Source organism: Battus philenor, unplaced genomic scaffold, assembly GCF_028537555.1.
Source record: "Battus philenor isolate CCGP_79_NKW_IND1 unplaced genomic scaffold, ilBatPhil1.0.hap1 SCAF_4, whole genome shotgun sequence".
Taxonomy (NCBI): domain Eukaryota; kingdom Metazoa; phylum Arthropoda; class Insecta; order Lepidoptera; family Papilionidae; genus Battus; species Battus philenor.
The window spans coordinates 4,001,509-4,016,551 of record NW_027181704.1 but is presented as its reverse complement, the minus strand read 5'-3'; the positions used below and the strand labels follow the sequence as shown (position 1 = coordinate 4,016,551).

The following is a 15,043-nucleotide window of genomic DNA, read 5'->3' as shown; positions in this document are numbered from 1 at the left end:
TGCTGAAGGGTGGAATCAGAAATCACCAAGGACATAAGTAATCTTTGTGATCAATATGTGGATCATTATATCAAGTGACGAAGGGATTTGGTCCAACCAACTGACGCGATAATGTTCTCTCCATCGTCTTTTCCAGTCATCATCATTGTCATGATGAAGAGAGATTCATATTTCTCCAGCACAGCATCCTGAAAGTAACCACCAGATCTCAATCTGTGTTTTTTAAGGTCCACTTTTCTGATCCGTAGCTAAAACTGGAAAAATTAATTTAACTATTTTATTTCATTATAACATTATTGCATATAAAAGCCGGTCATTTAATTTACTTTCGACTTGAAAACATTTCGTATAATAATTATTACAAAAAACCTATTATGGCGGACATTTGCAAAGCAATTTTAAAAACCTGATATTGTGAACATTCGAAATCGTGGAAGACAATTTAACACCATGTCCATCGTTTGTTTACTTTTCTTATAAGAAGGGAAATAATAGAACAACGATGATTTGTCCTAATGGACTTCTTTTACTTGAAAATTCATTTACATGAAAGCACCATTTGATCCGTATTATTAAATTATAATATCCGTTAATGTCGTTTGACTAAACATTAACCAAAGGTAGCAAGTGAAATGAAATAAATCTTGTTTCCTTTGCATTAACATCTAAGAGGAATTGAATTGAAAAAAAAAAGCCTCAACGGCAAGGAAATGATGGGATTTTGCTGTCTCTTTGAGTAATCACAAATTCGACGTTTTATTCCTTTTTCTGTATAATTTTGATTACTTCATTTGGATTACTTAAATTGAAGGGAGTTTTGTAAACATCTAAAAGCTAAAACGAATAAAACACTTTCATAGGAAAATAAAACGTAAATCATTTTTATTTCCAAACAGAACGTCAAGCTTCGTAATAAAAATAACATATTGAAATAAATTTGGAACGTTTCATCTAATTGTTTTGGTTCATAAACATACATATGACATCAAAAACACATGAATGTTCGCTTATTTGATAAATAAATTATTATAGGAAGAACATTGTTTTGACTATTTTATTTTAAGAAAGGATTCCTTTTTTATATCGATCATGTACACACTAAATACACAATAAATTTCAGCATTTAATAATCAATAAGATATTAATTACATGTGCGAAGTAAAAAGCGATATATATCTAAAACGGTACATATGTCCTGCAGTACTTGCTTGTGTACATACCACATAGGTATGTAAAATAGTACTAGAATTACTATACATATAATATATTTCTTAATTTAGAAATATTCGCGAACAGCAACAATATCTCTACATTATTATTATATTTTCAAAAATGGAGAAACAATGCATGAGAACGGTTGTCGGTTTTATTACATGAGATGAATGTTGACCAGAAACGAAAAAAGGTAAGATACTTATAAAATATATAACGCTTATAAATTGTTATATATAAGTGCCTGAAGTTCCAAGGCAGTTAATTATTTGGCTACATTATCTGGTTAAAGTTATTCGGGCATATAACACTAAAACAAATAAAATAAGTTGAAAACATTGTCTCTATGTGTTCAGTTCAAGCGTTTATAACAAATAAGGTGTTATATAGCAGTTCTGCCGTCTATTTACAAGCGTTTTAGATGAATAATGTTAGCTATATAACCACATCTTTGTCTCGCGTTTGTGTTCTGCAATAAAACGGGACACATTTGCAATACGCTCGACATAAACCGAACAAATAACACAAATAGTTGCGCTAGATTTCACCATAGAAATGGCATAGAATAACAGTGCGCAAGAAGCGCTATTAATTAGGTGACATGACAGAGAATTGTGTATAGGAGTCGGTGAACACGAGTATGCGAACAGCCGCGGCGAGCATAAAGCGCCCGGTACACAATACAATTTCTGCCTTGGACGCCTTTGTACATTATACGTCGTTCTTTTCAGGTCATTTCCAGTTGCGGCATGTTCAATAGATAATTATAACTTGTTCATTGAAGGAAAAATGGTACGAACCGTTCCTTTTAGTTTTTATTCAAAGCGTTATTCTCTTAAATACACAATATAATTTATTTGTTAGTTTATAAAATAAATTGCAAACTTATAATTTTAAACCATTTAGCGTCTTACGATATTATTTTTTTAATTGTCACTCAATCTTGTAGGGGAATGTCTTACGCTGTTCGGGCCGATTCATAGTTTCTAATCCAAAGCTGCACGGCCACGGCTATCACCTGTTCTGCGTTATAAAAAACTATTTAAACTGTACAGTTGAAAATAAAGTTCTTAATTTAAATCCTTAACTATAACTGAAAAAGGGTTGCACAAACTAGGTTTATCAAATTTACTTCTAAGAGATTAAGGGCTGGAATCCATTACGAATACACCAATGTTCTTTTAACGTTTTATCTCTTATTCTATTCATTTATGTATTCAACTTTAAATCCTTTATTTTGTTTCAGGTGTAACGACCCTACGCTTAAACGGAATGGAGGTTTTAGCGCTCGTCCACAATGCCGTTAAAATGGTCAAACTCTGAACAAACAATGACTGTGAATCAGAGAGGCTTTTAAAAATAATTAGTTTCATACAGAAAATGACAATGTTCGTGAATTCTAGCGTCGGTTGAGGATTAAGCGGAAAAATGGCCGCCAAACTGTTTTCCGGCGAAGTGTTTGGCTTTTTCCTGGCAGTGGTCATTTGCATCACCTACCCGGAATATGGTACGTAGCAAACGATTCTCGCAATCAATTTATCATTATTAGCCGTAAAACGTGAAATGGAGGTTCTACTAACCATTTGACTTAGAATTAGTCAGCATTTGGAGCTGATAGGGTAAAGAAATATTTGTAATCGTTTGCCTATAGATACGTGACAACTCTCTTAAATTTTTTAACAATTTCTTCTAGGTTTACAATAGTTTTTACTATTTTAGATACCTCAAAGGTTCTAAGCTAGACTTTTAGCCATTATTCTTAATATTTACGTCTTAACCACGAAACATATTGATAGAAAAAAAAACTTAAGCTTTATTTTAATCACCTAATATTGATATTATCATCTAATACTTTTAGCGGTATAATTTATTAAGTATGACTATTTCAATACTTTCGTCGTTTGAGCCTGTAGATACCCACTGCTGGGAATAGATGTACGCCAAATATATCTATGGGAGTTATACCATAATCACCACTCTTGAAAAGCCAGTTGGAGAATGCAGTGTGGTATTATGTTAAGCAGAAGATGCTGCTAGCCATCCTCTGGAAACTTGTTAGAGAGCAGTAACAATCATGTATCATTAATTCACAGAGGTTGAATTATAAAATGACTGTTTCCTGGAAATCGAACCCGCGACCTACGATCACTAGTCTCAGTCATCTACCGCTGGGCTACCACTACTCAGTTTTTTAACGCTTAGGACCTTATGATTTGACCTGTAGTAAGTATGTTATTTTTACTCATCAATATTTAAACTTCACAGAGCAATATATTTGCTATAAATCTAGTGTGACGTGTTTGGGAATGCTTATTTATTATATTTTTATTTTTGAGTAAAATTGTTATTTTAGTTAAAACTGTTTATCGTAACCAAGGCCAAGTAAAATCGCGTGACTAGCTTATAGTGCAATAAACGATTCAGTGATCTGAGGCCATTAAATAAATATTTGTCTTCATAACTAAACTATAAAGAAACTTTTATAAAATTGCAACAAAAATCATGTTACAAAAGATTTACAATCGAGTTCAAGTTAGCATTTTCCGTGTTTAGAACGGAACAATAAAGTTACTTCCTTTATTCATATAAAGACATATAACACGACAGACTTTAACATTTTATTATGTATGTATACAAAGAACAAATGAATATGTCTTTAGGAAATCAAAATAACATTTATCTATAAGTGCCCTTGTTCAAAATTAAATCATGCGTCAGTATTGACCTTACAACGGTGTCACCATAAATAAATGTCATCGGTAATTCCTTTTTTAAAAATTAAATGGTACATTTTGGAAAATATCCGAACGTAGATGTAGCGTAATAGTGTTTCACACTTTTAAGTTCTTACAAAATGTTGTTGTGTGTCAAATAATTATTTTTATTCATTTTTTTTTGTCTACTTTCTGAATTCTACTCGCAATTATTTTTAAACGTAATGCATGCTGAGTCATCTTCGATCTAAAATACACATTGATTTGTATCATATGTAAGTTATATTTAACTTTAATTTGTAATTAAATCTTGCGTAATATTTTTGATTTCACTTAATTTACTTCTGGCTTATAGGCAAATTAAATTTATTTCAAAATTTATGACGTTAATCCTTATTTTTTGTCGTCATGCCATATTCTGAAGGCGGACTTTACAGATTTATTCATTCACGATACTTCATTGTCACGATAATTTCAACCGTAGTATGTTCACAGCTGGACATAGGCTTCTCCCATTAAGGCATCGGCAAAAAGTAATTGTTATTTCATGTCACACATACGGTTTATGTTTAAAACATTTATGAACAATTTTAATCAACAATTGTTATTATTTATGTATTTTAATGTTTAATATATATTTTATGAATTCGTTAGTAGTCTCTCGTTTACTGTTTGTATATCCACTAAAAAACTAAACGGGCTCGTAAATTGTTAGCAAACGCAATTATTTCAGAACGAGAACAAATTTTCGGGTTTCCACCACAAAGTTTTGGAGTTTCAGTAACTCATTTAACGAAGTCAAACGTAGTTTTATGTCTGCGAATTTAAATTCTAATATACTTTTAAATAAGGCGTAGAAAAATAATTCCATTTTTAACTATCCGCGTTCTATTTTCGAATGTCTGTTTATAGAATCTTCACTCGGCTCATCCCTGATTCTTTATTCATAACTTCCACGTTAACATCTCCAAGCCACGCAAGTTATAAGATTGAACATAATTAAGCTATAATCATTCTCGCACCGCTCGTTTACAATGTTGTTCTATGTTTAGTAAACCTATTTTGTACTGATGTTGTATGCGTATGCGTGGAATAAAATGACGATTGATGCCTTATAGTTTCGGAGAACAGACCGCAGACTGGCATACGCTGGATACAGGCCGTTTACGGTCTTATTGAAACTCTATCGGGGACATTTGTGCACGTCCTCCGGCTGAAATGATAATAATGAAAATTTGTATCTTCAGCATTATCATCTTTACGTCTTCTACAGCTTCTTTGAACTAAAATATCGCATATAGCTGAAAGCTAAAAGATTTTTTATATATGTTAAGATATTTTTAAAATTTAAACATTTAATATTATAATTCACATTATAGAAGCCACAATTAATAAATATTTCTTTAGGTCATGCTTTGAATACTGATTATTGTTACAGGAAGGTTCTAATGTTAGAGTTAAAAAAAAACTTCATAAAAGGTATACACTGGAATTGTTGTATTCCGCACCAGGCTTTCTTCATGTTTATTCAATATATAATTACATTAATTTAAAAAAATACATGAGGTCTAAATGAGTTCTTTTCGTCTGTTCTTCTATATTCTGAGGCATTCATCAACTAAAGAGGTGATTACATTTATTTAAAAAAATACATGTGGTCTAAATGAGTTCCTTTCGTCTGTTCTTCTATATTCTGAGGCATTCATCAACTAAAGAGGTGATTACATTTATTTAAAAAAAATACATGTGGTCTAAATGAGTTCCTTTCGTCTGTTCTTCTATATTCTGAGGCATTCATCAACTAAAGAGGTGATTACATTTATTTAAAAAAAATACATGTGGTCTAAATGAGTTCTTTTCGTCTGTTCTTATATATTCTGAGGCATTCATCAACTAAAGAGGTGATTACATTTATTTAAAAAAAATACATGTGGTCTAAATGAGTTCTTTTCGTCTGTTCTTATATATTCTGAGGCATTCATCAACTAAAGAGGTGATTACATTTATTTAAAAAAAATACATGTGGTCTAAATGAGTTCTTTTCGTCTGTTCTTCTATATTCTGAGGAATTCATCAACTAAAGAGGTGATTACATTTATTTAAAAAAAATACATGTGGTCTAAATGAGTTCCTTTCGTCTGTTCTTATATATTCTGAGGCATTCATCAACTAAAGAGGTGATTACATTTATTTAAAAAAAATACATGTGGTCTAAATGAGTTCTTTTCGTCTGTTCTTCTATATTCTGAGGCATTCATCAACTAAAGAGGTGATTACATTTATTTAAAAAAATACATGAGGTCTAAATGAGTTCTTTTCGTCTGTTCTTCTATATTCTGAGGCATTCATCAACTAAAGAGGTGATTACATTTATTTAAAAAAATACATGTGGTCTAAATGAGTTCCTTTCGTCTGTTCTTCTATATTCTGAGGCATTCATCAACTAAAGAGGTGATTACATTTATTTAAAAAAAATACATGAGGTCTAAATGAGTTCCTTTCGTCTGTTCTTCTATATTCTGAGGCATTCATCAACTAAAGAGGTGATTACATTTATTTAAAAAAAATACATGAGGTCTAAATGAGTTCCTTTCGTCTGTTCTTATATATTCTGAGGCATTCATCAACTAAAGAGGTGATTACATTTATTTAAAAAAAATACATGTGGTCTAAATGAGTTCTTTTCGTCTGTTCTTCTATATTCTGAGGCATTCATCAACTAAAGAGGTGATTACATTTATTTAAAAAAAATACATGTGGTCTAAATGAGTTCCTTTCGTCTGTTCTTATATATTCTGAGGCATTCATCAACTAAAGAGGTGATTACATTTATTTAAAAAAATACATGAGGTCTAAATGAGTTCTTTTCGTCTGTTCTTCTATATTCTGAGGCATTCATCAACTAAAGAGGTGATTACATTTATTTAAAAAAATACATGTGGTCTAAATGAGTTCCTTTCGTCTGTTCTTCTATATTCTGAGGCATTCATCAACTAAAGAGGTGATTACATTTATTTAAAAAAAATACATGAGGTCTAAATGAGTTCCTTTCGTCTGTTCTTCTATATTCTGAGGCATTCATCAACTAAAGAGGTGATTACATTTATTTAAAAAAAATACATGAGGTCTAAATGAGTTCCTTTCGTCTGTTCTTATATATTCTGAGGCATTCATCAACTAAAGAGGTGATTACATTTATTTAAAAAAAATACATGTGGTCTAAATGAGTTCCTTTCGTCTGTTCTTCTATATTCTGAGGCATTCATCAACTAAAGAGGTGATTACATTTATTTAAAAAAAATACATGAGGTCTAAATGAGTTCCTTTCGTCTGTTCTTCTATATTCTGAGGCATTCATCAACTAAAGAGGTGATTACATTTATTTAAAAAAATACATGAGGTCTAAATGAGTTCCTTTCGTCTGTTCTTCTATATTCTGAGGCATTCATCAACTAAAGAGGTGATTACATTTATTTAAAAAAAATACATGAGGTCTAAATGAGTTCCTTTCGTCTGTTCTTCTATATTCTGAGGCATTCATCAACTAAAGAGGTGATTACATTTATTTAAAAAAAATACATGAGGTCTAAATGAGTTCCTTTCGTCTGTTCTTCTATATTCTGAGGCATTCATCAACTAAAGAGGTGATTACATTTATTTAAAAAAAATACATGAGGTCTAAATGAGTTCCTTTCGTCTGTTCTTCTATATTCTGAGGCATTCATCAACTAAAGAGGTGATTACATTTATTTAAAAAAAATACATGAGGTCTAAATGAGTTCCTTTCGTCTGTTCTTATATATTCTGAGGCATTCATCAACTAAAGAGGTGATTACATTTATTTAAAAAAAATACATGTGGTCTAAATGAGTTCCTTTCGTCTGTTCTTCCATATTCTGAGGCATTCATCAACTAAAGAGGTGATTACATTTATTTAAAAAAAAATACATGAGGTCTAAATGAGTTCCTTTCGTCAGTTCTTCTATATTCTGAGGCATTCATCAACCAAAGAGGTGGTAAACATCTTGTCAATAATAAAGGTATCCATCCTATGTTTAATGAAGAATTTTTCTAATTTATATTTGAATTAAATTAAAGAATATGTCACTATATAAATATATATCAAAGCTGCAAAAGAAATGTTTGAACCTTTTCAATCAGTTAAAAGTTCTCACAGTAAGTATTCTTTCCATTACCTCGACCGGGTCTAGGCTTACTGATGCGATGAAGGTGCGCGTCGATACAAAGCCGGGCACGTACGCCGAGTGCTCTGAAAGCGTTCGGATCAGTTCTTAGTCTTTGTTAAAAGTATTACATGTTTACTTAAAAAACAGCTGAAGAAATAAGTCGTACTTTACAAGTAGTTCTTTATTTATATTCTTAATTCTATATCTACTATCACATAGTAGAACTCTATGTGCTAAATCACGTCTGCAGGACATGTACTCAGATATGGTATTGCAAAGTATGTAATAGTGACATTGTATATCACTGTATCATTATAGACAGACTAGCCATCAGTACAAATTAATGTTTGTTGTGTGATTACACTCTGGTAATGGAAAAAAGTTTCCCGCATTACCGCGGGTAGTTGAGTTCTCGTATTTTTTGTTACCGAGTGTAGTATGTTTGTACATTCCGCAAAATTTAATCACGATGAAATATAGATGAAACCTTTATGTTATTGTAATGGATATTTTTTATAACCACGAAATTGTTAAAATACTTCCAAGTTTTCTTATTACGTTTTCTTTCATCGCAATAATATGTACTGTAATTCACAAAAAACGCTTTGCGTCTGCTCCTATATATTCCCGAATCGAATACGCGACCTTCAGTTGTAACTATTTAATAACTAGATTCTATGCTATGCGTAATAAATGAAAGAAATAATAGTTTCAGTCCACAAAAGACTTCGCGGTGGTGGTCCCTGTACCTACTAATATCGCGTTTGCCTTTAGTGAAACTTCGCAATAGTTTAGAACAGCGATAAAAGCCGCAATAAATAACAACTTTGCGAATTGCTAAATAATAAAAATAATTTAGCGGTTGCAGTAAAACTATAATGACTTCGAAATTAATTGCTCTGCTAAAGCGCGACTAAGTGGTACGGATTTAGTGATTGGAGTTCGTTTGCGTTTATGTGACTGCGGACTGCAATCTGTGAAAATTACTTTTTAATTATAAGCTTAACGGATTAATTTTTTTTAGACGCATAACATGAAAGGAACTTGGATTTTTTCTATTAAAAGTGTTAAACGTGAATATATTAAAATATCATTTATATTGATAAATTGTCTACCTCATTATAATACCAGAAAGCTCAATTTGATGGGAACCAGAATCTGTTTGAGCTCCACGAGAATCACAAATGCACCATGATCTGAGAAGAAGCCAAAACATACTCGGACGGGTTATGTTTTTTGACCGCTTACAATATTCTCAACATAGTAGAAGAGAAATTACCTCCGATTTAACAAGTTTTTGTTTTTTTTTTTTATTAATTTTATTACATGACAATCCAGAGGCACTACATAGAAGTCTATCGAATAACTAATTTCATGAAGTAAAAGAATGGTCGTGCAAAAAAAACCGAGCGATACATTTAATTTATGCACAAAATCGAAATCTATTCCTCGAGTGCGTGCTTTTAATGCTCAAGGACTTAATAATAAAAATATTAATAATTATTAGCGCTGGTCTCTGTGTAGATTATTTAGGTTTTTGAACTCTGCTTATAATTGCAATTAGTTTGTATTTATTTAACGATCCGAAACGTATAGTCGTTGTAAGCTTCTGTAGTGGAGGCGATGAACCGACAAGCGCAGCGTAGGATGAGCAGTCACGAGGTAGACAGACGACCTTGTTAAGGTCGTTCGAAGATTTTGAATGGAATGCGAGGCTTTAGAGGCAGTGGGTATATTACTGTTGAAATGAAGGTGATAATCATAGAGTTTGATATATATATTTGACTTTATATGTACACTAACTATATATATATATGATAAAGTATCATATAAGGGTCGAGAAAAACAATTTCATTGAAATCAATACCAACATCGTAACCGTTTTCGGCTTATATCGTGTCATAAGGTAACACTTTAACATAAACAAAATACACAAATAACAGACTTCAAAAGTTTTTCAAGTAATTTGTATTAAATCATAGTAAGCCCTCAGCTAAATTACAGAAATCGAATACAGTCCGGACTCAATAAACATAATTATAGCTGAGGCCGCACAAAATAAGAACCCATAGCTACACACGCAATTGTACGATTATCCGTCCACTTAATCTAATGTAAAATATGGTGACCACGTAGACGAGGAAATATTCAGGAATTGTACATGCTGAGAATTTGGAAGTGTGACCTCTACTTATGATAATTATTTTTTGCCAAAAAGGCCGCGAAGAAACGCTCTATAGCTTATATGAAATGCGTAAGCGTTATGTCCATGAGTAAAGAGAAATGTGACATATAAAATAAAAAGTCTGTTTGGGACTGCACCAGTGCGGATTATGTGATCCGAGATATGTAGTCCTGTAGGGTTTTACTCTGTACACCGAAGAAGGACGGGAGCAGCATCTTTGTGCTCTTCCAAGAATTTCTGCACAGAAGATTGTACGTTACACTTGAAGTAAACAGGTTTTTAAAAAGACTGAGACTAGATAAGTGGTAGAGTCACCAGAGCAGTCGCGACAGCCGGTATTGGAGAGTCGGCAGTTTATGTTAGGCATTGTCTCTAGCTTATCGGCACTCCTCATGTCTTATTCATTACTTACTGTGTCGACTCCTTGTACGCTTCGATACGAGAAATCTGATCGCAATGACGTGATACAAAATAAATTAAAGAGAGGCAAATAAAATGGTGCATCTTATTAGTAAAGTAAATTCACAATTTTGGTATCAAACAATAAAAAAACGGACTGTCCATTTCTAATATAGTCACCATAAGTTCAACACCATCAACTTTAATCGGTCTTACGTAAACAAGTACTCAGAAAACCTTCAATTTTTGACCATATCATTCATCATACAATCGACACTTTTCTAATTTCAAATATGAAATATACTTTATGTGTATAGTAATGTAATCTAGTGTAAACAGAGTCCAAAGGATACAAGATATTGTTGTCTTTTTATCCGATAATGTTGTTAGAAATACTTTAAAATAGTTAATCTGGCTACGAAATATCCGTATTAAGATATGACAGCGAAAAATTAAAAGTGAGTTTTAATCAAAGTATAAATGTACTAAGTTTAGATTTTAAAATCAAATGACTACAGAATCGTCGCATAATATTGAAAGAAGGTAGCATATTTTAATAGCCTAAGTTTTGTCAAATAGCTGATCTTTTTTGAGGTCTGGCTAAGTTTTCAATGAAATTTTAAATTACAGTAAAATCTGGCTGTTGTTTTCCTCGGCACCTTTTTATTTATTTATTTTAATTAGGCACGCCAACAGCAAAACTTAATATACGGTTACATAAGTTTCGTATAACATTGTACAAATTTAAAAAATATTTGCTTATTGTAGGCGCGCAAAGCCTTGGCAATAATTATGCGAAGGTGTAACTAAATGAAAAAAAGGAAAAAAAAAACTTTAACGAAACTTAATTTCAAATAACAACAAAAAAAGCTATCAAATTTTAATTAATTATAAAAACAATCATGTAGATTAATAGTATATTTTATACTTCCATTACAGTGATATTATATAAATAGAATAATCAAAATAGATACTTTAATTTACATAAAGTATTTAACCATCTTATATCTATCATCACGCATTTATACCACACAAGAAGACGCAGTATAGAACGTGTGGCAGCTACGGACTCATCTTATTATAGTGGTGACCACCGACTGGAAAGCTCTGCGTTTGATGACACCCTCGTGATGTATGCCACTTCTAAATGATCCTATTGTAAATCTCTACAGGGAGGCAAACATCTTGCAGCGGACATCTTACGATTGTAATGATCATGGATATAAAGAAGACACATATAAGAGCCGCGACCCTCAGTCTCGAGTAGGCGAATCTTAAAGACAAGATTACTTTATTCTTGTTTTTATAATTTTCACGGAATATACAAAGTATACCTACAATATTTGACTATTGTATGTAGAAATTGCCTGTATGGTTTCAAAGTTCCAGTATTACTAAAAAAAATAACTTCAAATCGTCGACGAAACTAAAGGAAAAGTTTGCTACGAAATTGTATTGCAAAATAATACAAGTTAAATTCTAGGAAAGTCTTTGCCATATTATTTCGTATAACGACATTCAGTCGCAAACCAACTATGTAAACTCACGTAATAACGCGAGGCAAGTTTCTTATTAGCGACACGATCAGCAAGTAGGGCAACGTTTCGGCGCATTCGCTAACCTAATTAATTTTGTATCAAAATTGTCGACGAATCTTGTCACGCCGAAATAATGAAATGGGGACAATACGTAGTAAGTACCGAGTATTTCCTCATAACTTTCTCTTTTATATAAATAATGACGAAATAAATATAAAGACGCCATAAATAAATTCTATTTTTATGAAGGACTAGCTGTTCCAATACATTTTGTACTGCCAGAAGTTATAGATCGGTCGAATTCCAACAGAAAAAAAATGTATCATTTTCTATGTGATCTCTTTATTTATTGAATAAATGGGGAATGAATAAATAATTTTATCATCGATTAATACTGACAATCGTGCGATATTCATAGTCAACTTTAAATACACGTCTAGACATTATATATGTTATTAAAAAAAATAAAGTATATTTGCAATTTTCTTCACTTTTTCATCCTGATGGATGACACATGACACCCAGTGGATTCTAATATATATGTTTATTTAATAACGACTTTCTGGAAATATTTCCCTCAATGAGCCTTACTGATGAAGACTTCTACATAGAGTGTGATTAAGTTTTAAAGGTGTCATAGCTAATAAAATTACGTAAGGTTTTTAAAAAGTCGTGCGTAAATTTTTAAATACGGGCGGTTCCTGAGTGTGTATGGAATATTGTACTTTTCCTCTGTTTCAACACCAATTCATTCCGTTTGTGTTTAAAAACAGTTTTAGAGCTTCAATTAGACGATATTAAATACGTGTTTATAATCGTGACTTCTGGTCTAAATATTCACGGAGCATGTCGGAATCTCCGGTTACATGCATAGGTTCAAACTCTCTAAAAATAATTAATGTTAAATTGTAAAACCTTGGTGGGAAGGCGAAGGTAGTGATGCGATTTATGGAAGAAAATTATGGAAAGCAATGAGAGATATTGTAAAGGAAATTAAATGAAAGAATAAAAGACATTGAGAGGACCGAAACATGAGTATGAATAAAAAATATGTGAAAAAAATACTATGTCAATAAAGACCTACTATGTCAAAAAATACTATGACAAAAATAGTGTTAATATTAATGACTAATAATAAAGATAAAATTCGTTTATTCAACATTGTAACTTTTAACTTATTAATTTTTTTAGATTATTATTGACTCTGCTTAGTAAATCATCACTATAGTATTTTTCATATCTACCATAATAAGAAGAAATGAATAATTCTGCATGTATCTGGACATATCATACATTGTATTACTCGTATGTGTACATTATGCACTATAACATTATGTAATATTTTTTATTGTAAGTACCTTGTATTATTAGTAATCTATAATATGTATACACGCACATTCCTTACTAGCCAAATTCATCCAATAGTTTCATTTAACTTCTTTATATAGGTTGATGGGTTACAAATATAAAAACTTTTGAAAGGGTTATACCAATTTTCAAATATGCTATATGAAGCAATCACTCTGAAATACTGTTACATTAGTTAATTTTCGTAATGGAATGTGATAGGCCAGTAGCTTCTGGCAGCAGAAATTCTGCAGGAAAAGATATTAAATAACAAAAAAAAATTGTAATCCGAATTTTAAAAAAGGATTTTCATACACGCGACTTTTATTATTTCTGAAACTATTGATTTTTGGATATGTTGCATCACACGTTAATTGACTACAAACGAATTATATTTTCGCCACTTTAAAGCTTTTATATCTATAACTAATCATCCAGTATAGCCTATGATAAACAGTGAAACGTAATAAAGACTTGACATCAAAAACTTTAAATGAAGATAAAACTTAATCAAAAGTTTTGTCTTTAATAACGCGATAAACATAAACAACAAACTCTATAATATTTCTCTCTTTTTGTTTTAATTAAAACGAAACTAATACAGTAGTTTTCTATTACGTTGCGCAGTCATTAATCAAATTGTAAGCGATAGTTCGCGCTGTAGGTATAAGTGCGGAACTTTAACCGCTTACCGCAGATATTAATTGTTACGGCACTACGGCTTAGATTGTACGCTGAACTTTGTACATACGTCATAATTAAAATTAGTATAACAGTGTCATTATATTCACGTCAAGTAAACTATGTTTAAATAAATATAACATTGTTGCCTGTAATTGTAGACAAGGTGGTAAACGCTGTGTGGGTAGGCTTATCACTAGTAAATTATACGAAATAGTTAAGGTTGCACCAACCACCACCCGGTCGCTGAATGTGGACAACGGAAGGCCGGTCTTTAAGGCGATAATTGGAGGAAGCTTATGCCTCCCAGTGAGCTTTTATCGACTAATATGATGATGATATATTTGGCGATAGGATTGATTGAGTTATTGAGTTGTCATATCTACGGACAAAACCCGACACTTATTAAAAATAATAGAGATTTTTTTAAAAGGCATTGTAATAGGACTGTTATTAATGCATACTAAATATTACAAATATACGATTAATATATTTTATATGAATTTACAATTGTACTATGGTATTCCTTGGAAGGTGATTTTTATGATTTTATTATGACATTAGCCTATTATCCCTTACCAATCCTATTGGATATCAGTGGCGGAGGTCTATGTATAGCAGAGGAAGTTGTGCGCCTGAAATTATAATGATATTAATGAACACTCCTGTCTAACTATATGGATAAAAGTAATACTCTCTTGTCAAAAGACGCATGAGCATGAGCATTTAAAAGATTTCACTTTATAATCGTCATCAGCCGATAGACGCCCACTACAAGAG

At 31.7% G+C, this 15,043-nt stretch overlaps 1 protein-coding gene across 1 annotated transcript in view; it reads left to right on the top strand.

The window, feature by feature from the left end:
* Positions 1-15,043, top strand: part of LOC137928746 (neurotrimin-like) — a 70,704-nt gene that overhangs the window by 38,233 nt on the left and 17,428 nt on the right. The window contains exon 2 of the mRNA XM_068771700.1: positions 2,459-2,719. Coding sequence (XP_068627801.1) covers positions 2,641-2,719 — 79 coding nt within the window. The 5' untranslated portion in view covers positions 2,459-2,640. The remainder of the gene's footprint in view (positions 1-2,458; positions 2,720-15,043) is intronic.